The 26,923-nt window shown below is 37.3% G+C and overlaps 2 protein-coding genes across 2 annotated transcripts in view; one reads left to right on the top strand and one right to left on the bottom strand.

Moving 5' to 3' along the window:
- Positions 1-26,923, top strand: part of FBXL13 (F-box and leucine rich repeat protein 13) — a gene marked incomplete at both ends in the record, with an annotated part of 144,896 nt that overhangs the window by 47,436 nt on the left and 70,537 nt on the right. Inside the window, 2 exons of the mRNA XM_084230613.1 lie at positions 21,781-21,833; positions 26,195-26,295. Coding sequence (XP_084086739.1) covers positions 21,781-21,833; positions 26,195-26,295 — 154 coding nt within the window. The remainder of the gene's footprint in view (positions 1-21,780; positions 21,834-26,194; positions 26,296-26,923) is intronic.
- LRRC17 (leucine rich repeat containing 17) lies at positions 889-19,625 on the bottom strand (the record flags this gene model as incomplete). Its single annotated transcript, XM_084229775.1, has 3 exons — positions 18,842-19,625; positions 6,172-6,327; positions 889-1,286 (listed from the first exon to the last, which is right to left on the bottom strand). Exons 1-3 carry the CDS (start codon positions 19,611-19,613, stop codon positions 889-891), a joined length of 1,326 nt encoding a protein of 441 aa, XP_084085901.1. The 5' UTR covers positions 19,614-19,625.

Here is a 26,923-nt window from a genome sequence, read left to right as displayed (position 1 = left end):
TCAATTGCACCTGCTATAACTCCCTTGTTTTCTCTTCATCCCAAACGATGACCTTGAATCCTAATTTCACCCTTTGTCTTACGCTTCTTAACATACTTGTTCAGCAGGAAGGACTTAGGTCTTTCCCATTGGTTCCCTAGTTCAGAAACCAATGCTGTTTCCACATTTATTAGTGTTTATACCTCTTTAGGACTCATGATTCACACCATCTACAACTTCTTCACAGTGTCCCATCTTCTGACCAGCCTCCAATATAATTCTCAGATTCCCTACTTATTGCTTGTGACAATTCTCCTTCAGTTGTAGCTTGACAGGTTTTTTTTTGCAAGAATCAGTGAAGAGTTGAGAATTTGAGTTTACCAGGACCTCATTCTGAAATGCACAGGAATCAGAAATGGAAATTTATTCAATGTATAAACTTATTTAATGAACAAGAAAAAAAAAAGCAGGGTAGGGGCCAAGTGGAGAGAATGACATTTTATTATAACTAAGCATTTGTATCTTTGCACTTTGACCATCTTTAAGCATATAGAAGAAGCTATTTAAAAGCATGTAAAATGAAACAAGTTTTTTTTTTTATTATTTTCCAAAAGTAAAAATATTTATACAGGACATTACAGAAACTCTAATGCCATCGTGAGGATTCAGACGCCTGCTAGTTACCTGGTGTAGAATTGTCACCAAAGGCTGATCTGCAACCAGGCAGGCAGGATGAGAGTATTCCCCTGATTACTATAATTGTCACAATAAAAATAATAAAATAATTAAAGGAAACTTCATGTAGCTGGATAGCCCTGTATAAATAGGCAACATAGTTAATTAAAATGTAAACATACAATTTTCTGATACTAGTATAACAATACAAAACTAGATGTGACCATTTCTAAGCTACCCTATTATAGTGATTCTTACACTTTGCTTCTTTGCTGTGCTTTCCCTATGTATTTTTTCCCATTCATCATCTTCTGTTTCCTGGTCAAATGTTTCAGGGTATGCTGGTAATTTGTCTTTGGGGCATTCTTCATAGTAACTCCGAACATACTTCCCCACAGACCACCCTTTGTATTCTTCAGGCATTTTGCACTCCAGGCCATTGTAGTGGACATTGTAGTGGTGCTTTAACCAGTAGTAGAGGTAGTGGATGTTGTAGTCACATCTCCAAGGGTTATCTTTGAGCCACAAGAGTTTCAAAAAATACAAGTCTTCTAATACTCCGTAGTCAAAATTTTGTAGGTTGTTGTTTGATAAATCTAACTCTTCTAAATGTGTGAGCCCTGAAAAAGCAGCTAGAAACAAAAAGTATTCATTAAACCAACGAGTAATTGTGTTAAATACAATCTACAATGTTTTATAAGAACAGATATAAATTTAAAGGAAGAGACTTCATTCTCCCTGTTGAAAATAATTGAAACAATTTCTGACTCTTTTTTCTCAGGGTACTTTAAAAATTTGAAATGTATACATAATTCCTTCGAAGACTAAATAGGCCTTTTGTCAGATTTATAAGCCAGGAAGCACTGGGAACCATCTTAAAGAAATGTAAACATCAAGGAGATAGCACCTCTATCTCCCAGTGTCTGTGGGAGGGTAAGGAGCCTTGCTCCAAGTTGCAAAACTATCTGTTCCCACAAAAAGAGGGGAAGTTTGTTTTCTTCTGGATAAAGCCAGATAGCAAATATGGATGACCACCTTGAACTACTAAGATCAACAATGCAGGACACATTGTGCTGTCAAGTTCTCTTACTTAAGGACTAGTTATTAGTTATCCTGAAAACATGCATGTATTGGATTGGATATGGGTGGTAATATAAGAGAGAGATTTCTTTCTGTTTAGCAGTTACAGATTGCCTGTGATGTGTACTGCACACTGCTTTAATGCTTATTCAATTACAGAAGTGTTTTCTTTATCACTACTACCTTTGTGGAGAGGATTTCTCCATAAGATTTTAGTTTTAACTATATTTCCCTAATAGTATATGTGTCCAAATGTTCAATTCTGAAATGTTTTTACTCAAAGTTTTCCATTGATTAAACTGACTATAATATTTTATTTAAAAGATTGGTTTTAAGTTAGCCTTTAAAAAATGCATATGTAACTCATATACATTTTTTGGATTGGAAAAATGCCACACAAAAAGTCACAAATCAGCAAAAATATTTCAAATATAAGACACAAGTGCATAAAAAAATGATAAATGTGTCTGATGATGATTTGACAGCTGTCTGGATATCAGTAAACTCTAAAAATGCCTAGAAAACAGCCTTTTCCCAGTGTAAGGAAAGGGAATTATATTCTAGTAGAGTCTAAAACCAAAATATTTTTATCATATTTTTGAAAACATCTGTATAGTTTTGGCAGGCTATGGTAGTTATCAGCTTTGAATCCATATGTATTTCATTTTGCTGGAGGGTGGATAATTAAAATAAATATCAAATACATAACAGAAAATAAGAAAAAGCTTTTTTCCTCCAAGAGTAAAGAAAGCTAAATCTTAAATTATCCCTTTGTCAGTTGATGTGTACTGACCAGATACTCAGGTAAATCCTGATTTCAAATATATTTTTTCCTATTTCAAATATTTTCTCATCACTTTTTAAAAATACTCTTGTTAGAACACACAGTGTCCTTATTTTGAGTTAGGAAAAACTCAAATACAAATACCACTGACCATTTTCATATCATTTGTTCTCAGATTTTGTCTGAGAATTCTTTCCATGTTGGTGCAAAGCACTGGCTTGGGGGAACAGGCAGCTGGGGAGGAGCAAAAGCTTTGCCAGGCCTTGTAGTGATAATTCTTAAGACACTATATATTTTTTTCCTATTTGCTAACATTCGAGGAGTCAATGATCTCACAATTTACTTTCCTTAAGTCAGTCCTCCAAATTGAAAGCATATGTAAACATTCTTAGGTTTTATTTTGAAAATATTACAGTTGTTACTTAAGCCATATGTAGTCAGACACTTGGGAAAGCTCACTTCATTAGTTTTTTTTCTTTTTTAAAGATTTTATTTATTTATACAAGAACCGAGGTACAGGCCAGATGCATGGGAGGGTGATAGGATTAACCAGAGACAGAGCGGGGAACAGAACAGGCAGACTGATGAAATACACTGCTGAGGGGAGCAGCGGGCGAGACAGGAGAGGTCTGCCTCACCATGTGGGTTTCTCCCCAGCCAGCAGGGATCAAACCTGCACTGCAGAGGCTGCAGACAGCTTCACAGTGTAGTGCTCAACCACCTGCGCCACCAGGGAGGCCCTCATTAGTTTTTTAATGAAGGTAAAACTGCTAACAGACTGTCATCTTTTCCTCTTTTGCAATAATGTCTGCCATTCTGGATTGTTAAAAACTTTTTAAAGATGGAGGACTCTCACTGCATTTGTATTCCTAACAGCATGAGTCATTAAAGTAAGTCTATGTAAGCAGTGTTTCATCTCAAGGGCCTGAAACCTAGAAGGTCTTTTATTTCAAAACGTCTTTAAGTCATTTTGACTTTTTTAAGAGCTTAGATAATTTTTCTTTCTAGAAGACATACCAAAAATGCAGTTAACATTTGTTAGGTGCTCAATATATATTTATGAATGCAGAAAGCACTTTCTTGGGTGTGAAATGAATAAAAAAAGAAAAAAGAATATACAGCACATTAGAGTTCACATTACATGTCAGCAAGGAAAACACATTGGGTAAACAAGATAAGAAACCCTTCAGGAGATCCCAAGGATGGAAAAGGAATCCCTTAATTATGGGAATTTTACAAGTGATAAAGGGAAAATATCATAATAAAATAACCTATTTTGTGCTACTATCTATCTCTGCATTGTATTCTCTCACTTTTCTTGTTTTCTTATTATAAATAAAATAAAACATTGCTGCACTATTAATTACTACTTTAATAGACTTAGATCACATAATAACATTTAAGAGATAGCTTTAAAAGTTGTTTGCACTGATGCTTGATAGGTGGTGCTAAACTAAGGTTTTAAATTACAGCATCAGAAGGATATTAGACACTTGCCCAAGGAACCTGCAACACAACATGGCTGTTCTGCAGCTCTTTGGTTTTCATGGAGCAAGAGAGGGTTTCCCCCTCTAGATTCTTTATCCGTGTGTGCCTGGCTTTATGGAGACTGTCCCAGTGACTAACCTGCACTGTAATGTAATGATTGCTTTATTGGGGAGAAAGCTCTATCTCAGCTCTTAACTCTTAACTCTTACTCACTGTGAAGTAAAAATTGTTTTGGCTCTCACAATTTAAAAGTACTCCCAAGTTTACACTATCTGTATAGGTTAAGGTGTAAGTGGTGTAAATGTGGCATATTGCTATTCCCTTTGGGATATTTTTTAAATTATGACAATATATCTAAAAGATATTTAATACAAAAACATGTTTTTGTGGCTTTAGAACTTTCATTTGCTATTTTCACTTCTACAGTGTTAAAATTCTAATGTTGTATAAGTGTTATTACATTGCCATCAAGAAAAGTAGAAGAAACAATTATACTAAAATGTTCATGACATCAATACTGCATTATTAATAGTACTAAGAATCATTTTCATAGTTAGGACTTTTCAAATTGAAGTAACATTGTGAAAACACATATATTGTGTTTGTTATAAATCTGATCAACATTGCAATAACTCTAAGTTCTTTCCAAATCCAATGTGTTAGTTAACTTACCATGCTTTATTTATTATTTATTTTTAAAAAAGATTTATGTATTTATTTATACAAGCACTGGGTATAGTCAGAAGCATGGGAGGGTGAGAGAATTCACCAGAGCCAGAGCGGGGAACAGAACAGGCAGCCTGACGAAATACACTGCTGAGGGGAGCAGCGGTCGTGGCAGGAGAGGTCTGCGCGCCATGTGGGACCCTTAAAGGCGGCTGGGGATTGAACCAGCACTGCAGAGGCTGTGGGCAGCTTCGCAGCCCAGCGCTCAACTGCTGCGCCACCAGGGGAGGCCCACCATGTTTTATTTTTTGTCAGAGATTTTGTTTAGCAAATGGAGGTTTGAAGGATGGAAAAAAAATTGATAATCATCTTAGATAAAATATGTCTGGCTCTGATTTGAATACATTTTACCTTAATTATTATTTTATCTTAATTTATAAGCTTGGTGCTTAGATTGTTACAAATTTGTTTTTTAAAAGTTATTAAAAGTTTTACTTTAAATGCTGGGAATGAATGAATACCAAAGAAAATGTCAAATCTGAATTTCTCTTTTAAAATCACTACATATTTAGCATCTTATTTTTTAAATCTATTTTACAAAACACTTTTAACCGGGCTTCCCTGGTGGCGCAGCGGTTGAGCGCTGGGTTGCAAACCTGCCCACAGCCTCTGCAACACCAGTTTGATCCACGGCCACCAGTCGAGGGTCGCACAAGGCGCGCAGACCTCTCCTGCTGCCTGCTGCTCCCCTCAGCAGTGTACTTCGTCAGTCTGCCTGTTCTGCTCTCTGCTCTGGCTCTGGTGAATTCTCTCAACCTCCCTCGCTTCTGTCTGTACCTCGCTTCTGTCTGTGCTTGTATAAATAAATAACTAAATCTTTAAAAAAAAAAAAAAGAACATTTCTTTTTTTTTTTTTTTTTTTTAAATAGAGGCATGTTTTTATTTTTATTTATTTGTTTGTTTTGTTTACACATGCACTGGGTACAGTCAGAAGCGCGGGAGGGTGAGAGAATTCACCAGAGCCAGAGCGGGGAGCAGAGCAGGCAGAAGGACCGAAGTACACTGCTGAGGGGAGCAGTGGGCGGCAGGAGAGGTCTGCGCACCATGTGGGACCCTCCTCCTGTGGCCGGGGAGCAGCCGGGGATCGAACCGGTGCCGCAGAGGCCGCGGGCAGCTTCGAAACCCAGCGCTCAACCACTGCGCCACCGGGGAGGCCCCCAAAAAAGAACATTTCTTTAAAAAAAAAACAAAACACTTTTAACCAACCGAATAACTGTTGCTTAGCAATGTGTAGTAACATACATTGTAAAGCGACATAATGCAAACCTTTCTCCAACTGTCAAACAAGTTCTAATTTAAGCTTCCTGTTTACTTTAAAATCAAATGTTTCATTATTGAGGTTCTTAAAAAAACAATTGTGTTTACTATAAATGTTGCCATTAAGAAAAAAATCAGAGAACACCTGTCACCTTTTTAAATGGCTATTCTGTGAAACTTACCAGGATCTATGAATTCAATGCCATTGCTGCTGAGGTTTAATTTCTTTAGCTCGTGAACATCTTCAAACTCCTTGGGTCGAAGTTGTTTGATTTTATTGTATGACATGTCAAGTTTAACAATATCTGGAGGGATATTGTTTGGAACTTTCTTCAACTCTGGAAAAAAAAAAAACATTTATCAAGCTTCTTCTCAACCCTATTTGGTCAATCACTCTATTCCTGTGATTGAACAGTAAGCTCTTAAAGGAGAAAGGAATAGCTAAAGCCAAAGAACATTAGCAGAGCAAGCGTTAGATGGGCTATTTTTCACCAAAGCCCAGCAAACCAAGGTCATCACACTTAGAGAAGCAGGTCCTACTTGCTGAGTTGTTCTGGAGAAATTTCCTAAAGTCAAGGTCAAGAAATCAAGAGGAGGACAGCAGGCAGTGCAGCGCCCTTGGCTTAGTCAGGTGAGGCGAGGGGGCTCCAGCCTGGCTGTCCACTAGCATAACCTGGGAGCTTTAACAGAAAACTGAAAGGAAATAAAACCAGTAATTCAAGCCATTGTATGTGTGTGCTCTCCCACACTCTTCCCACTCCACTAGGACTTTTTACTCCTAATTACTGCCTCTTTGTTACAACTTTGTTTAATCCCTCTTCTCAGGCTTCTTTTTTTTTTTTAAAGATTAATTTTTTTTATTTATTTATACAAGCACTGGGTACAGTCAGAAGCGCGGGAGGGTAAGAGGATTCACCAGAGCCAGAGCGGGGAGCAGAGCAGGCAGAAGGACCAAAGTACACTGCTGAGGGGAGCAGCGGGGGGCAGGAGAGGTCTGCGCACCATGTGGGACCCTCCTCCGGTGGCCGGGAGCAGCCGGGGATAGAACTGGTGCTGCCGAGGCTGCGGGCAGCTTCGCAACCCAGCGCTCAAACGCTGCACCACCAGGGAGGCCCTTCTCAGGCTTCGTAAACTCACAAATAAACTCAGGTCTCCCCATACTAGTAAACAAACAAAAAAACCTCTCAAGCTGTTATTTCTCCTTTCCTTGGATGCTAAAATTCTAGAAAGAGTAGTCCTGACTTGCTGCCACTGCTTTCTCATCACCTACTTATCCCTAAGTCCTTGTGATTTAGTTTATATTCGGCCACTCCTGGTTCTCCTAGAATACAGAAGTAGCTGGATTCCACAGGAACAATACTATTGATGTTGCTGCTCTAATACTGGGATGGCAAGGACTACCACCACCATCACAACCATGACTTCTAATACAGAAAGAGATTCTGCAAGAGAAGTCCAGGTTATTTTCCACAGATCAATTGTTCACTTAATTTATCTCTTACTATTTGTCTTTAAATAATATTTTTAAAATAAACATAAGTGTTTATATTTAAGCCCTTTTTCTTAATTTAGCAAAGTACCCTGAAGAGGTTTCATTATATTTTAAGTAGGGCAAGAGAAACCTGTGAAGAGATGCAAACCTTTCCCACAAATGGAAACTAGAAGTAGCAAATGAAATGTCCAGATTGACACCTGAGAAATAGGACGACCCAGAGACTTTCTAAAACAAAGAGGATAATTAATGCTAAGCAAAACAAGTAAAAAAAAAAAAAAAGACAAAATATTGGATGGTTTCACTTAAAGTTGAATATAGAGAAACAAAGGGTCAGACAAAAGAAAACCAATGACAAACCCAAGAAATTTGACTGTGGAATTGGGGTGGTATACCAGGAGGATGATGGAGAGCCAAGTGTAGAGGGTACCCAATGGATTATGGTGGAGGACTGTGGGTATCTTGGTGGTGGTGATGGTAGGGTAACATACATCTGAAGAGGTGTGATTTTTATACTTCTGAATCGTACTGTATGTTGTAACCCATGGTTATGCAAAAGAAAAGAAACAAACACCGAAGTCTTTCTGAATAAATTAAATTCATTGACATGGGCGTAAGTGAGATCGGTTTATGGAAGGTGTTACTCATTTATCCATAATACTCCCTTTGGTATAGAATAATTATAAATTGCTGATATCTTCCAAATAGTTTTTTAAAAACCTCTGATATTTGTGATTTCTTAGCCTGTAGTATATTTACTTTCATGAAGACTCAGGTTTATTTTTTCCCCTTCTTTTAATACCTCAGACTGTCTTTGTTTATTTTTAAATAAAGTACCATAGCTTTACATCCTTGCTAGTAATTTGACAGTACAGAATGGGTCTTTAATGGGATTGTATTGGTAATTCTGTCTTTAGTATCCTTATAACTGTTAAATTTGCTTTCTCTTTTTCGTAATATTTTAGTAACTTAGTATCTTTGTGCAGAACTATTCTAGGTGCTTTAACAGGTATTAACTGACAAAAACCTGAGCTAAGTACCATCATTATCCTCATCTTACAAATGAGAAAAGTAAGGCACAACTTGGCCACAATCACACTCTTAGGATTTAAACACTGACACACTAGTTCCAGAACCCATGCTTCCAGCCACTATTCTCTGCTGCATGCCCATGGTAATATCTTTCTGCTTCCATCTGCCTACAATCCATTAGCATGGCTGGTAGCATAAGGTGGGAGTGGAGTAACAAGTGAGGGAACAACTGGGAATCAATACATTGGGATAGCCATGAGAACTTCCTAGTCCTGTGTTTAAAATGACATTTTCCAGATTTCAAGTGGGAATTAACAACTACAATAGCGCTCTCTACTTTTCAATGGCAGTCAAACCAGAAGATACAGCATACATTTTACTTTTTTTTTTTTTCATTTTCTCACCCTCTCTGCCACAGAAGCTTTATGAGGGAGGCTTAGAACAGTGCCTAATATATCATAAATACAAATACATCAGGGTATGTGGCAGATACCTTCTTTAAATTCCACCCAATGATCCCCTCTACTGTATTGATACCCTTGTATAAGCCTCTCCCTTTGAGAAAGGGCTATCCCTAGTGACTTACTTTTAATAACAGAAAGTAGCAAATGTGATGGGATAGTATTTCCATAATTAGGTTACAAGAAATTATGATTTTCATCTTTAGGCAGTTTCTTTTGCTGACTTTGATGATGCAAGCTGCCAGGTTGTTGAGGCCTACAAGGCAGCAAATTAAGAGTGTCCTTGTGCAACATCTAATAAGGAGCTCAGGCACACAGTCCAAAAGCTCATGGGGAACTGAATTCTGCCAAGAGCCACACGAATTTGGAAGAGGATCCTTTTCCAACTGAACCTTCAGATGAGAACCCTGAGCCCTGTCAGTACCTACACTGCAGCCTCATGAGATCCTGAAGCACAGGACACAGCTAAGCCATGTCTGGTTTCCTGACCACTGCAACTTGGAGATAATGTGTTTTGTTTTTATTTTTAGCAGTTATGAACAAACAGTGGTGCTACAAATTATTGTTATTGTTTAAGATGGATATCCCTCCCACTCCTTTGTTTTTAATCTCAACTTCATTTATTTCCATCTAAATTTTATTATTTCCTTCCTTCTATTAAATTCTGGTCTTGCTTGTGCCTCTTTTTTTGCAAGGTGTACAAATATATTACGAAATTGTTTATTTGGGATTTTTCTTCCTTCCCAATTGAGTTTGTATTGAATTAGTTTCCCTCTTAAGACCCTGTTGTATCCCATACACTTTGGTAGTTTGTCTCCTCGTATTCATTACTGAGGTATTCTTTTACGTTTGTTTTAATTTCCCCTTTAATCCAATAGCTATTAAGCAGCACAAGAAACCATACATTTATGGTTTCTTCTGTTCATTTTTTGAAAAATAGTTGTTTCTAGCTTTATGGCATTATGATCAGAAAGAATATTTGGCATGATTTCAATCTTCATAGTTTTATTGACAATTGATTTGTGTATACACATATAGTCTATTCTTGCAAATGTTCCATGTACACTTAAAAATGTATATGTTTATCCCAATTGTTTGGAAGTAGAGTGTTCTTCAGATCTCTACTAAGCCTGTTTGGTTTAGGTACTCATTTAAGGTTACCGTTTCCTTATGTATCTTCTATCTTACTGATCTGGTCATATTTGTAAGTGGAGAATTAAAACTCTATTATTATTGTGTTGTAAATCTCTCTGTAGTTCCATTAGTAATCACCTTATACATCCTGGTGCTCCATCATTTGATGCATATATGTTTTGTCTTGTTGTTGGATTAGGCCCTGAATTATAATGTAATGTTCATCTCTATCCCTTATTACCTTTTTAAATTGGAAATCTATTTTATCTGACATAAGTAAAGCTGTTTTTGACTTTTTTTGATTTCCATTTGCTCACAGGATTGGTCTTTCAGTCTTTAAGTTTGTGCTTGTCTTTGTTGATGAGTTCCCTGTAAATGGCAGAAGGTAGGACTTCATTTTGAAATTCACTCAATCAACCTGTACCTTTTCACTGGTAAATTCAAGTCATTTACATTTCAGGTGGTTACTGAGACATAAGTGCTTCTTGCCATTTTACTATTAAAATTTTTTTTTAGTTTGTCTTTTCACTTATTGACATCATCTTCCTATTATGTTTTGTTTAGGTTCCATTTCCATTGTCTTATGTGTTACTTCTATCAATTTTTGCCTGAAGGTTCTGCCGAGGTTAGTATATGATGGACTATTTATGCGGCCTGTTGGATGGTCTGATCACAGTCTTATTTGGATGGGCCAAGTTTTTACTCTGCTCCTTCTTCATATTTTTTAATTTTGGTATCTGTTACCTCTATATTTGTTTTTGTTTTTGCTATTTATACTAGCCCCTTTAGTACTTCTTTCCAACTGTAGTACTTCCATCCAATTTGGGATTGATAAATTCTTTCAGTTTTTGCTTTTCAGTGAAGCTCCTTATTCTTCTGTCTTGAATGATAATCTTGCAGGTAAAGGATAGAGACTGGAAATCTTTTTCTTTGAATAATTTAAATATCTACTGCCATTGCCTTCTTTTTTTTTTTTTTTTAAAGATTTATTTATTTATGCATACAAGAGCTGGGATACAGGCCAGAGGTGTGAGGGGTGAGAGGATTCACCAGAGACAGAGTGAGGGACAGAACAGGCAGATCGACTGAAATACATGGCTGAGGGAAGCAGCAGGCAAGCCAGGAGAGGTCTGCTGCGCCATGTGGGTTGCTCCCTGGCCGGGGGATTGAACTCTTGCTGCAGAGGCTGCAGACAGCTTCACAGGTTGCATCTTAACCCTTGCGCCATCAGGGAGGTCCTGCCATTGCATTCTTGACAGTAGGTTTCTATTGAAAAGTCCATGGACAGTCTAACTGGCATTTCCTAATAGGTCACTTTTTTCTCAATGTTTTTAATATTCTCTCCTTATAATTGGCATCCAACAATTCTATTATAATCTTGGAATGTGTCAGCCTAGTCTTATTTTGTTCAGTACTATTTGTGCCTCTTGGCTCAGGATGTCTTGTTCATTTCCCAGATTCAGTTGGTTCTCAGCAATTATTTCTTTAAATAAATTTTCTATGCCTCTCTCTTTCTCTTCTCTTTATGGAATCCCAATAATATGGACACCATTTCCCCTTAGGTTATCCCGGAGAACTCTTACATGCCTTCATCTAAAAGAATTTTGTTCTCTTTGTTGCTCTGTGTGTTTCTCCACACTGTACCTTCCAAGCTCACTAATCCTCTCTGTTACTTGCATTTATCTACTGTTGTGCCTTCTACCATATTTTAAAAATTCAATCATAGTATTTTCCCACTACTTCTTGTTGTAGTTCTAGTTATGCCACTCTCATATTTTCTTGATCTTTATTGTGTTCCTGTTTTACATCATTGATTGTTTTTCTTAATTCAGCAAGTATGTTTATCATTGTTACCTTAAACTTCTTATCAGGCATATCCTGCAGTTTTGCTGGAATGAGACATCTTTCAGGGCTTTTTTGGGTATTGTTGTTATTGTTCCAGTATATGGGTTATGTACTTCTGTCTTTTCATTTTTAGTTTTGGTGGACTGTAACAGGGAGTTCCTTTTCTTCATCAAGTGGTTTTCTACCTCTTCTACAGGAAGCTAGGTATAATTCTAGATTTTTCACCAGGATGCTTAGGTGTTTATTTTACAGGTGTCTTATTTCACAGACTATTGACTTTGCACCTATTCAGATGACCAGGCCCCTGTGTATCAAGGAGTAACAGACAGAATGACCAGGCCCCTGTGTATCAAGGAGTAACAGACAGCATTCAGTTGTCTTGGTTTTGGCCCTGGGTAGGAGTAAGGTAGTAAGGTAGATGTTTCAAATATAACAGCTCAGACTGCAAAAAGCCTTTTCTATGAGATACATAGTGTAGGTGATCCAAACTAGTTCTTCTCACTGGTTAAGGCTCCAACTGTTCTAGATCATGAACTTCAGTATCAAACCAGTAACCACCACCCTGCACCCCTATTCCTATAGTTCTCCAATTGTGTCACCCCTGCCCTGTTGTCTACCTAATAACTCTGTGCATCCCTTTCACCAGCATAGTCCCAGGTCTCCAACATCCCTGAGGTGGGCATGTGCCCGAGTCAACAATAGTAGAGGGTCTGCCCCTCCCTCTTGTGGGTTGTGCTGCCCCATGTTGCTGCAAACACTGTTCGATTACAGCTTTTTGTACCCTACCAGATCACTGCTCCTGATGAACGCAGTATTTGTCAGTTTGTGTTGTATTTCAGGGATTGTTAACTTTGCTCTTCTGCAATTTAGTTGTAACATGTAAAGGAGGCAAAACTGGCCTCTTTCCTCTGCCGCCATCTTGCTGGGATTATGACTGCAATGTTTTAAGCCACTAAGTTCTGGGGTAGTTTATTAAGCAGCAATAGGTAACTAGCACATAGTAAATTATAAGAGTTCATTAAATGTTTTTGAGTTTAATAATTGAGAAATTTTGAGACTTCTTAGAATAAAAGTTATTTGAAAATTTGGTGTTATCTTATTTCTTTTCTCTGATAAGACACTGTTTTGTTCAACCTAGAGTTGAAAATAAAAAATGTTTAATACTTGGACTTACTATAATTTTAAAACAGTAAGACAATCCTTCCTTTGGAATCAGCAAGACCCTAACTGGAGAGCTAACTAATCTCTTGGGCACTATGCATAAACAAAAAGACAGAGAGCCTAGTGATAATTGAAAACCACAGAGACAACAGAGAACAAACCAAAGAAATAACTTCTTAGTGATTAGATAATTATTGAGAATGACTATGGCATCATTTTAGCAGACTTTGAGAGGCAGAACAATTTTATTTCAAAATACTCTCAAGTATCCCTCCTCTTTTCATTTTCTCTATTGCTACCACATTAGTTCTAGTCACCATCAGCCCTTGTTTGGGTTATCCGAATAGTGTCCTAAGACCACGATCCTTTTAAAACATAAGTGAGATCATGCTGCTTTTCTAGATAGTTTCCATCCTGCAGATGGCATGAGCCTCATGGCCTTATAAAACCAAAAAGATCTACAGGCTGTCCTTGTTACCAGTAAATATATAGATTCTAGAAAGCTGCCTGTTTATCAGAACTTGCTTGCTGAACCCACATTTGCTTCCCTGGACATAAGGGTGGATGACAAAGATCTCCTGAGCAAGAAATTATAGGACAAATTAAAGTGGGTTAACCACAAATAAATGGGTAGAAAAAAATTGTGAGAACACCCTGAAACCCAACTCAAGCAATGTGGCAGACCCAGAGATACTGGAAAAAGAATATGAATTGCAGAACCAACTTTGGCATTGTCAGCAACAGCCCTGGGTAAAAATAGGTTCCACAAGTAATACCAGGAAATGCAAACCAAAGCCTTTAATAACATGGCCTAGAAAAACATGGAAAAATCTTATTTGTATTGATAGTTCTTTTACCTTAAAACTTGAATGAAAATTACAAATATTGATGTAAAGTATGTTTGTCTTTGATAAAGATTATATAAATACAAACTTCTTCAGGCTAGAAGTCAAATTTTGTCAATGTCCCCATTTCTAGACCAGGCACCATATGGCTATTTGCTACTACCCGAAATTCTTGGTACGCCCTAAACAAATGCCATATTTACTTGATTATCATCCTTACAAGGCTTGTCCTGCCCCAACAAAACATTGTTCATTTTGAGGAGAAAACTGGGAATTTTCCCACATGTTAGTAAGTAGATTGTCCCAGTTAGTAGACTATCTTGGTTGTCAGAATGAGTCTGAAGTCCTGTTAAAAGTGGGAAAAGAGACATAAATGTCCCTATTTACACAAATACAAAATTCTTTTTTTTTCCTTTGAGGTAACATTGGTTTACAACACTGTGTATGATTGAGGGGAGTAGCTTCTCAAATGTACATTATCACTCCAAAATTCTTAATTATTGTTCAAGTCAGCAGTAAAATTGACTTTGGTGTCAGTGGGAAGCAATTTACCTGCATAGCTCTTAGCCCTAATCTTATAAGTAAAATGACTCCTTACAAAGATTATTCTGGCAAATGTGGAGCTAAAAAACTGCTTTAAAATTTCTACTTTCAAGTATTTTTAGCAAGTCCATTTACCTCAATATGGCATAAACATGCCTTTCAACTAATCTTACATTTATCCCCTTTGAAAGACTAAGTTTTGTTGGTAAAATGCCTGTCTCCCAGTGAAGAAAGCTATTATTTCTTTTTATTGCTGTCAGAAGTTTAAGGCAAAAATAGTGATATTTGAGGTCTATGTGGTTAAATTGGCACATACTAGGTACCCTAATAGTAGGTATGCATACCATCTGACTCATCATCTGTCCCGGGAAGAGGTACAACTCTCGAGTAAGGGGAATCTGTCTGTAGGTTCTCTCTGTGTGATCATCTACATGGTTTATTGCATAGGCCCCAAGGAAAGGGTTCCCTATCGGGAGGAAGTCCCCAGGAAACTTTTATAAATTCTTCTAAGTTAATATATCCCTCAGAATCTTGAAGAGATTATTTTACATGGTGATCAGTGGCTTGGGAACTGTTCAGGGTCTGCCTATGTGATTGTAGAAAGGCAACGTAACTCTCTATACTCTGTTTCCTCATTTATAAAATGAGGATAATGATGGTACTCTCTTAAAGTTGTGAGAAGTAAATGACATAAAGCATGTAAAAATGCCACATCTTGGGCACATACCATTTAGACTACAGCTCTTATCACTACTTGATGGCATGTTTTAGGCTTCTTTGACTGACAGTGTCGAAATTGTGGAACACAAAAGTATTACTACCCTTTAGCAGACAGCTAGAGATGAACATTGCTTTGTATTAGACATTTATCATCTATTTATAGAATAGAATAATGAAAATTATCATGGATTAAGCTCAGATCGTCATACTTGAATTCTAGCCATGATTTTAAACTTTCATGTTTATTTTTAAAGGCTGACTGGAGAACTGTTTTGTAAGAACCAAAAAAGAAAAAGAAAAACCCCAATTCAATTATTATTATCAGTCTGAAACACATGGCTCCATGACAGGCAATACCAAAAGGAGTTTAATGGACAAGACCTTTGCCTTTAAACTTATGGGAAGAAAAAGAAAAATAAATGATCAACTGAATTAGATTTATATCAACCATTGTGAAAGGTGATGACATTAAAAGACAAAACATTCATTTTTTTATGATCTAAAAAGTATTGGCTCCAATTTTGTGGTCTTTAAAATTTGGAGAAACTTCCACTATAGGATACTATTTCTAAAGTTGACACTGTGTTTTACATATGTCATATCTCATTTAATCTTCATAACACTCTAAGGTAGATTTTAAAAAATAGGTTCTATTATTTATATATTTCTAATTTTATAGATGGTCATCCATATGCTTTCTGTAAATGAAAAAAAAAATGATGGCAGGGGGAGGTTAGTCCAGATGTTCCCTCTCTACTTCTTTCCCTAAAACTCAAATTTTCTTCCAAAAAAAAAAAAAATTGAAGGAACTTGAGTTGTCCTTTAATGTATGATGCAATATTATATATTAGGATTTCAAAAAATATTTATTTATTTATTTGTACAAGAACTGGGGTACAGGCCAGAAGCATAGGGTGGGGGGTAGTGAGAGGATTCACCAGAGACAGAGTAGGGAAGAGAACAGGCAGACTGACTGAAATACACTACTGAGGGGAGTAGTAGGTGAGACAAAAGAGGTCTGTTGTGCCATGTGGGTTAGCTCCCCGGCCAGGGATCAAAACTGTGCTGCTGTGGCTGCAGATAGCTGCATAGTGCTATTACTAAACCCCTTGTGCACCAGGGAAGCCCAATATATATTAGGATTTTATGATGTCATACATATATATGTATACATACATATATGTAAAGTGTATCTTTATGCTGTTTTCCAGTAAATATTATGTTTATATTTAAAGCAGAGAGAATGAACTTATGGGCCATAGCTCTAAAGTTGTGTTTAGACAATAATAAATTGAGGAAAAGAGAGTAATAAACATGTTTGAATTTTTATAAGTTGATGTTTGCCAAGCGAAAAAGACAAAAATATCATGAAAAAAAAGGCAAAGCAAAAATAGGCTCCCTAGAGAGGGAATGGCCCAAGAATAGAGAAGCAGTAAAAAAGGAAGACATTTCCTAACATATTTTCTCTTCTTAAATTGCAGTGCAGTCTAGCTGTAGAAGTCTTCAATTTTGTTGATGGCAAATATGAAATAATTAATGACACAACATACTAACTTTCTCTTTATCACCTGATGCAGCAAAGTTCAAATTGCCCTTCAGTTGGAGGGTAGAACCTTGGCAATATCAAGTAATTTTTCTAATTCCAGTTTAGGGTTAGTAGCTTGTATCCATTTTTAAAGCATATCCAAGTTTTGAATCTAAGCACCACAAAGGCAATCCTACTTAAAACATGCTTCAGCATGAGTCACTAAGTCCACATTGCAACAATGTCAGGGAAAGTCTACCCGATTTGCCTATAGAAAACCACATACACCGACTTTACAGGAATTCTTTAATGCTGCCACTCTTAAAGCAACTGCTTGTTTAGGCATAATCAGATTAATTCTGGGGAACAGCAGGTCCAGGTGACCAAATTCAAATCTTAGCTTTTGCTGCTTACTTGTGATAACCCCCTCCCACCCATCTTTCTCAACTATAAAAGGGATACAACTACCTTCCTGGAAGTGGTGGGCAGCATGAATGTGGAGCAAAATGGTTCTCAAGGAACACTGGCTCTCAACTTCAGAGGTTCCTGTAATGTCATCTCCCAGAAGTCCTCTTCAGACTTTTTCATGCTACGTGATCATGGTGTGCTTTTTCATGCTACGTGATCAGGTCCCGCTTTCTGGAGTCAGAGGGGCATGAGGACACCTTGGCTGATGAATGAACAAACGCATACATGGCTGAGACTGCCCACTTCTTCAGCAGCAACAAGCCCTGAGTACAGTTCCCGGGAGAGGAGACAGATTCTCTATGTTCCTCCTAACCTTTCCTTTCTGTTCTCAAAGAAATAAAACAGGGCCTCCCTGGTGGCGCAAGGGGTTAAGCACTGCATTGTAAGGCAATCTGTGGCCTCTGCAGCATGAGTTCGATCCCCAGCCGGCCAGAGAGAAACCCACATGGCGAGCAGACCTCTCCTGTCTTGCCCCTGCTCCCCTCAGCAGTGTATTTCAGTCAGTCTGCCTGTTCTGTTCCCTGCTCTGTCTCTGGTGAATCCTCTCACCCTCCCGCGCATCTGGCCTGTATCCCGGTTCTTGTATAAATAAATAAACAAATCTTTAAAAAAAATCTTAAAAAAAAAGAGAAATAAAACAAAGCAAAACATCCACAAATAAGTGGAAGGAATGACACTAGGCTCTATATGACCCTAATCCAATGCCATCTGGCTTTAATATTATAAATAAGGTAGTAATCTATGCCATAAATGAGACAGACAGTGCCACGTGGCTTGTTATTCTAGGATGGATAATACCATGGTGAGCATTACTAACATATCTTTATCAACATTAGATGAAGAGTATTACTAAAATCTCGCCATCTGTTTTTTTCATTTCATGAATTTATCCTGTATATGTAAATCCTACACAGTATTAGCCCAAATCATATAGGATGTAAAACCTCTAATGATATTCAAGAAGTTGGCAATATTCTGAAAAGATTTGCCTAGTCTCATTGTTCTTTGATTAACTTCTTTCAACTTAGTCATTTCAAATTTTTATGTTTTACTTGGGGTGATTTGGGAATAATTAAGGCAAAGGATGTTAGCAAGCATTTTACTAAGACCTTGAGGCCAAATTACAAGAACTACAGATTGGCCATCACTATATCTCCCTTAGGCCTCCCTCTCACAATGCTCTAACTTGTTCTAATCTGCATATAGTTTTTAAGGTTGTTTCTCCACAGATACACACCATGTTTTAACTTCAATTGGCATAAATCCAGTTATATAGCCAGCACTTGTATTTGATTTCATAGCCACTAGTTTACCTACATAAATTTAATTACACTGGATTTAAGATTAAAGTATTTCTTATAGCCACAGCCTGTGATGAGCAAATGAATACCCAAATGGCAGCCCCGCCAGAGCATACCTCCTACCTCCTCCAATGTCCAGCAAGTCACCAGTCACCTTGAGACCGGACTCCAGAAAAGCTTAGGGTAAATTCACTGACAATGGGGAAAGATTTCTGGTGGGTGTGGCACTAGAAATTCCAAGGCATGGCTGGGTGCTGGGAAGATTACAGAGTCAAAGAACATTTTTAACTGTCCATGAAAAAGAAAAAGTAAAAAACTTACAAACCTTTCCTTTTGCAGTCCAGCGTTTGTATGGGAAACACATAATTGTGGCAAAGAGAAGAGTCCACCTCAGGCTTGGTAATTGGGGGTCTCCCTGACAGTTGGGGTTTGGGGTCCAATTCTTCCTTTTCTTCTTCATCACATAACTGTTCAGGTTTTATCTGCCGCAGTTTTTTATCTTTTAGTTCTTGTGGGCTTTCACACTTGGCATAGTTCCCCAAATTTCGGTTTCTTGGAATGTGTAACATTGAAATAAGTGTTTCCATCTCACAAGTACAGTGCCAGGGGTTGTCATAAAGACGCAGGTAGTTCAGGATAGGTGTATAAATGAACACCTCTTCTGTCAAGATTTTGATCTGGTTGTGCTGCAGTAAGAGAGTGGTAAGTTTATTTAAACCAAAGAAGGCCTCACTCTCTATTTTGGAGATCTCATTCTGTTGCAGATCGAGGCTTTTCAGCTTTTTGAATGTGGAAAACATGTTGTTCTTTAATATACGGATCTTGTTTCTTGCTAATAGCATGTGCAGCAAATCTTGAGGCCAGTCAGGCAGCACATAAACTAGCTTTCTTTCTTGACAGTCTAAGTATTTCTCGTGAAGATACATGTACACTTCGCAAGGGAGGCCTGGTGCGTATCGTTTGACGGGGTTGGAGCCTCTGCGGCCCCCACTAGCCCGGCCATGATTTGCTCGGCTTCTGGAACCCCCAGGGCTTGCTTTGCGGAGCTCAGCGGCTTTACAAAAGAACAGCAGGATTATGATGGTAACCACACGCATCCTGACATCCAGCTGGCCCCAATTACTTGGTGTGACAGATGGAACAATAAAACTATTCCTTTGAAACCCAAGTTTGGGTAATTTTAACTAGTGTAGTTCAGGAACAATGAGACCCAGCTGAGGTACCAGTAGTCCCTAGGTTGCAAGAGAAGAAAACATCAGAAGATAAGTTCAGGAGCACTGTGAATGCTGCATTATTGACAAACAACAGCACCTTGTTACTTATTTTTAGTAAAGGCATTCCAATTAATAAAGGCACATACAGAACAGTGGTGTCGAGGGTCTCTCTTATTTGCCTGGTTTTGTGGCTAAGTGTTTGGGACTTGAGTTTGAATTAAGGCTCTCCTACTTGCTTTGCTGTGGGACCTTAGGTTTGTTATTGAACCTCATCTTCAGCATCTGTAAAACGGGGCAATAGGTAGTATTGTTGTGAGGATGAATTGGACTCGCGAGTATGAGACACTTCACAATGTCTGATCCAGAAATAGTCCACAGTGTTAGGGCATGATGAATCTGAATCTGTAGTTTATCATCACACTGGATTTAAGAAATTAAAGGAATTCTCCTTACAGTATTAAGATGTGCAAATAAGAATAGGCTTCCGATTGCTGTTTTTCTGAGTTTAACATTTTCATTACTGTCTGTCAATCACCAACTATGTTGAATGGGTTTTGGCAATGCTCAGAGTAAACTGCACTGTCTTTGTCATCTGCTGAAGTTCTTGGCTCAAATGTCACCTCAGTGAAACCTTCTCTGACTGATCTTTTAAAAATTGCACTCCATCCCACTCACCTGTCACTCTACCTGCTTTCTTGTTTCATTTTTTCCATAGTACTTGCCATAATCTGTCACAGTAGATACTTTCCTCCTTTTGTTTAGTGTCAGTCTCTCCCAACTAGGATGGAAACTCCATAAGCACACGAATTTTTGTCTACTCACTGCTGTATTTCCAGTACTTCAGTGTTTCTGGCATATGGCAAATTCTTGATAATTATTTGTTGAATGCTTTAATCACTCTCAGGCAGCCATTATATAAAAACATTTATCTCATAAACCTAATTGTAATATTATTTTGGGAATCTGTTTTTTCCTTAATAAGTGTTACTGGTGACTTCAAAGATCTACACATTTTGAAGAGTTGTTTTCATTTTTTAAATTGGTTTTGATTTGCATTTACTTAGGGCAGAGTCCATTCTTGGCAGAGGAAGAAATGTTCAAAATGTATTTATAATTAATAACATTTCTATTGTTATTAGCATGGGGCTATTTGGTTATGAGTGGCAGATGTGTTTTCTATTCATTGTAGCTGTGGGAATTCAGTCCTGGAGTTCATCTACCTGCTTTATGGGATCCCCTGCATGAAAAATGCCTTCCCCCTTTTTTGCCTCAAGTCTTTCTCTCATTTGCTGGTTTGTATCCGCTGCCCAAGATGCCTCTCCTCTGTCACCTATACTTACTGTCCTTTTACTTACTGTCAGTACAGACCCAGAGTACTAATTGCATAAAACTGCTCTCTAGCTATTTGTATACTTGTCTGTTCTTGCCTCCGAGCTCATTAAGTGTCCAGTTGCCTCTGTTCCCAGAATTAATCAAGCACTTGGCCTCTGACTCTCCATTTCTCTATTTGCAATTCATTATAAGTTGTATGTAAACCTAACATAAGAAATATTTTGTTAATCATTATGAATACTGAATTACTTATGATATGCATACTGAAAGAGTGGATGGAAAGTGTGCTGATGTGTGCAATCGACCTTAAAAAGTATAAAAAAAATATGTACTGAGGGATAGAGAGAGGATGTACAAGTGGATAGGTGACAAAGCAAATGCAGTAAGATATAAACTGTAGGACCTAGGTGGTGAACGTATTAATGGTACACTTCCAAGCTAAAGCTAAGTACATGCTGTTTTTTCCAAAAGCAGTCTTTTTCTATCCCCCTCCCTTCTGTAATCCTCAAACAATAATAAACATGTGCATATATTTTAATTTTAAAGCCAAAAGAAATCCTTTTTCTGGGAAAAAGAAATCCTATTACTTAGAACAATTTACTTGCCAAGGTTTTTATTTGTTTCCTAATGAATACATCACATTCAATGTAGGATGGAAAACTTTAAGTTTAAACATTTGCAATATGTTGTTTAGTGATGTGTAACTTGTTTAATTTAGGCCTCTGTAAAAATCTGCAAGAGCTGAATGTCTCTGACTGCTCAACAGTCACAGTGAGTATAAGGAGCTTATTTTACTGTTGTTTATATAGATTCAGATGTGCTATACCAGAGTGCTAATATACAGAGGTTTTGCCAAAATACATGCCTGTGTGTTCATTTATCATTGAATGTGGAAAAGGCAAACTATGTTAAACACTGGCAAGAAATTTTATCCCATTTGTATAATGTTATTATTAATCTTTTCAATATATACCCAAAGATAGAGTTTTTAGAAAATGGAAACTAATATTTACACAAAAATGAACCATATTTATATTTAAGACCACGTGACTATGAGACAGAATAAGTAGACCCCAGTAGAGACAATAGGCTCACATTAGTGGCTTTCATGGCCAACTAAGATGGAAGTGAACATGTAGTCCTGCTTTTTGAACCCTTTCCTCTCCCTCCAATATGTCTTGCATTCTGTAGCTCACAATTCTCTTTCTAAAAAGGCAGATCTGACCACTTTACTACCATTTTCCATCATCTACACACTCATCATCTACACTTGGATAAAGTCAAAGTGCTTCAGAATCACTTACGATACCTTGGACAACTGCTGTGGTCTTGCCTCTTCCTTCCTTTCCAGTCTTATCTTACTGCGATTCTTACCTACACATTCAGCCTCAGAAACACTAGCCACCGTGCTTTCTTTGGCACATGTTTCCCCTTGCTGCTTTGACCTTTGCTCAGGCTGTGCTCTTGGAATGTCATTTCCCTTTACCTTCAGCTGCTGCTCTCCTCTTTGTTGGGCTTTAAGGCTTACTCTAGGCACCACCTCCTTAACAAGACACCACTGATTCCCAGCACTGGGTGCCCTGCTGCTCTTGGGGGTTCCTGTGATAAGTAGTTCTAACAACAGTGTTTCTGCTTCCTCCACTAAGGTATGAGGCCTGAAGGTCAGGAGATTTGTCTGTTTTTTTCTTTTTGTGGGAGTCATAGCATATAGCCAGGCCTTGACATAGTACATACTTTAAAACATTTGTTTAAGGGATGAAACTAGATGTAGATATCTGGTAGGTCATGAACAACAATGGTTAGAAAATAGAATTCCATCTTCAGTTGACATATATGTATAAGTCATAATTAACATTACCAAAGTAAGATCAACCTGGAATGAGAGAAAAGGTATGAGTAGAAGATTTAGGACAACTCATGGGGAATGCTAAATTCTAGATGCAGTTAGAGTAGAAGAAACAGCAAGATTTTAAGAAAGAATAATGAGAGAAGTAGGTTGAACAGAGAGAGAGGTATCAAAAGGCAACAGAGTGAAGAGTTTCAAAAGTGACCAAGGTGATCAGATAAGAAAAAACTGAGCAGTGTCTCCTGGACTTGAGAATTAGAGGGTAACTGGTAACTTTTGCTAGAACAGTTCAGTGATATATTGAGACAGAAAACTAATTGTAGTAAAATGTGTAGTGGACGAGAGGCAAGAAAATGAGATATAAGGAATAAGTTGATCTTTTCAGAAAGTGGCTAATGGGGAAGCAGAAGGAACAGAGAGGCAAGGAAAATTGCTTTATGTTTATAGGGCCGGTGAAGACTCATTTGAAGCAAATAATGAAGCAAGTCCCTGAGGAGGAGGAGGAGTGAATAGAATGAAGAGCCCTGGGTCTGCCATGTTCCTCATTAAGCAGCAGATTTAGGATGAAGTCCACACTGCCTGGCACAGGTTGAAAGACTTCATGAATTGGCTCCTCCTTGCTCCTCCCCAGTCTCATCATTATAGTTTTCTTTTAAATTTCTACTGTTTTCTGCAATGTTGAAAGTATATTTACCTTGATATATAAAGATATAAACAGAACTTACGGGTTATAAAATATAGGTGTTATAGGGAATTTAAAGTGAATCAAGTTTCACTTTCTGTCTTCACAGATTATCACTTCTGACATGAGTAAAAAAATCATATTCTTTATACATTTTTTAAAATTTTATTTTATATATTTTTTACATTATATTACTCAGCAATCAAAAAAGATAAACTCATGAAATTTGCAGCAACATAGATGGAGCTGGAAGGGATCATGCTCAGCGAAATAAGTCAGAAAGAAAAAGAAAAATACCGGATGGTCTCACTCATAGCAGGAATTTAGAAAACCTAAATAAGGGACCAGGAAAAATACTAATTATCATAAAGTAAAGATCAAAATCAACAAGCAACTATAAATCAGAGACACACTATTCGGCGGGGGGAGAAGGGAGTAGGCTCAAAACAAGCGGGGATGGTGGGAATTGTATGGGGACTATAACCAAGATGAAAAGATCATATTCTTTAAATCTGGCTAATAGGAAAGTCAAAGCAGTGTTATCTGCACTGAATTTTTGAATATCAAAGTCTTTTCCAATTTGGAGTCTAATGCACAGAACTGATAATTTTATCCACATTTTACTATTTTTTCCCCCTTTGATACATAGAGTGGGAGACAGGTTTACATTTAAGGGGTCGAGTAATACTCATTCAAAAAAACTGATTTGTAAGAAACCTGTTTCACAAATATATTACATTCAGAAAGATTAGAGTGAACCATGAACAAATTGACATCATTCTGTAATGTACTCAGTTTTTACATTTAGTGTTCAAACATTTGGGAATAAAAGCATAAGTTCTTTCAAATACTGAGAATAGGATTTGTCTGGATTTGTTTGTATGTGCCAAGCTCCTTCAGACAGGAAAATGAAGAGAAAGATTTGACTCCTCATCTCAAGGAAAACCAGATTCCTCTCTGATGCATATTGTTCTCTTCTTGGCCTCCATATTTTCATTTTCTCTGTGTCTACCTCACTGATATGCCAACTTTCTATCCTCTTTTATACTTATATGCCAACTTTCTATCCTCTTCTTGCCTCACTTCATTTGCATTTTGCCAGCCTTCAAACAGGTGCATAATCACTTCAATATTTGATTTGGCATCATTAACATTTTGAAGATAGAATTTATATCAAACTACAATGCCATACATTATGGTTGTTCTCTCCACTCCTGCTAAGAAAACTGTACTGTACTTTTAATGTACTCATGCAAATCCAAACACCACATTTGGGTAGCAGCTTAAATATGGTAGCAAGGGTGTTCATTGAAAATCCCTGCACTAGTCCTCATGTGCACTGGCACATAGAAACTTCCCCATAGCAGAATTATGGAGCTGTACAACTTCACAAGGAAACTTGTGTTCTCTTTGAGGTGTGGGTTGTTGCCCTTGTAAATGAACCAATTCCTATACCCTGTGACAGAAGCTCTGACTTGCAGGATTTTGTTATTTTAATATTCATGGCTCCAGGAAATAGCTAAAAATAGGATGGTAAACATTGCTGCTGCTGCTCTGCTGCAAATAAACCTTTGCCATCATTAATGATGAGGAGGTTAGCCAAACAGACTAAGCAGAATCCTTCCCCAGGCCACATCCCTTAGTCTAGTGACAATTTACATCTCCCTGTAATGGCCTATTCTTTCCAGGACTGATGTACCATACGTATTTAAAACTAGATGACCTCTCCCTTTTTCCTGAGGAGACTCAGCACCATTAATCAATAAATAAAAAACTGCTAGGTTTTTAGGGCATTTCATATGTAGTTACTCACACAAGAAGCAGCTCCATTGCAACTAAAACTTGCAACTCATCTGGTCTTACAAATATAATTTAGGCTTGTGCTTAAAACCATTGTTTGTTTTTATGTTTCTCTCTTGTCATAATCAATCACACCATTCTCTTGTACCTTAGTTCCAGCTCTCTGGGGAAAGGTTGCTTGACTTTTTTAGATTCTCCCCTACTCTATATCCAACAATGACTTATGTATAATATGTATGTAACCTATATTTTACTTCAAACTATTCTAAGCTTAACACAAATTTGGTGAAATTTTGTTATGCTATTTTAATATATTCAGTAACAGAACCATAGAAACTTATGCATGTCTGTCTGCCTCTATGATCTATATATTATCTATCTATCTATCTATCTATCTATCTATCTATCTATCTATCTATCTATCTATCTATCTATCTATCTAAACAAACCCTCTTTTAAAGAAGTCCATTTGAGCATTTACTGTTTCAGTATTTCAGAATGTTTAAAAATGGGCCCATTTTTATTCATATGCCTGAAAAGTCAGGAGTATTTGACACTGGCACTTGAGCTCAAATTTCCTGTCACAAAATTGAAACTACAAGAGTGCAAATTTTAATGACACGCCATTGTGCTTGAATGGGGCTTTATTTCCAAAGGAAGGGAAAGGGAGAGTGTAATGATTAATTTGATTTATGCCAATATTAAAGAACAGGAAGAGGCCAGGTCTTGCATATTTTTTTGGGAGCAGGGAGATAGATAAGGCACAGTACACACTACTGACACAATTATCTTCATTTTTATGAGGATGAATCAATGAGATACATCTCTGAGAGCTGTCCTGGAGTCCTGTATCTCAATCTATCTAACACCACTATCACCAACAGGACAATGAGACTCCTGCCAAGGTAACGCTTGTTGTTATTTGTATCACACCGAAAAGAGTTTTGATCTTTTTGGCTCTGGCTTGCTTTAGCATTCCCCAAAGGCAGTACACTGCCACCGTGTCACAGAACATGAGATCTCACCAAGATTATATGAAATTTACAATAAGAATGCTGTGCATTTTATTATTAATTTTAAGTTGTGTACTACACATCTTTTATACCTGTAAAATAGCAAATGCAGACTAGTAGGGTGTACAAATTTATGAATTTATATGCATACTAGTTCATTTATTTATTTTTTTGCATGCATTTCTTTATTTGCTTATTTAAAAGAGGCAAATCAGCCTTCTCCCAAATCCATCAAACTCCAGCCATATTAGAGTTCCAGCTCTCTCACCTTTCTTTCTGTGGTTACTAGAAATTGGGGCAAGAGGGTGAGGAGGAAGAAAGGAATAAACCAAAGTAACAGCACAGCATGCATACTATTTTAAGGAGCTAGTTGTTATATGTTTACCATTATGCCAATAATAAAAGATAAATAAAGAAATAATTTATATTTTCGCAATATTTAGTCTCCCTATTGGGAACACAGAATATTTCTAAAACTTTTTTTTTTCAGACATTCTTAAATGTTAAAAATTTTGTTTTA

This window comes from Talpa europaea, assembly GCF_964194135.1.
Source record: "Talpa europaea genome assembly, chromosome: 3".
NCBI lineage: Eukaryota > Metazoa > Chordata > Mammalia > Eulipotyphla > Talpidae > Talpa > Talpa europaea.
This window is presented reverse-complemented; position numbering and strand designations above follow the sequence as displayed.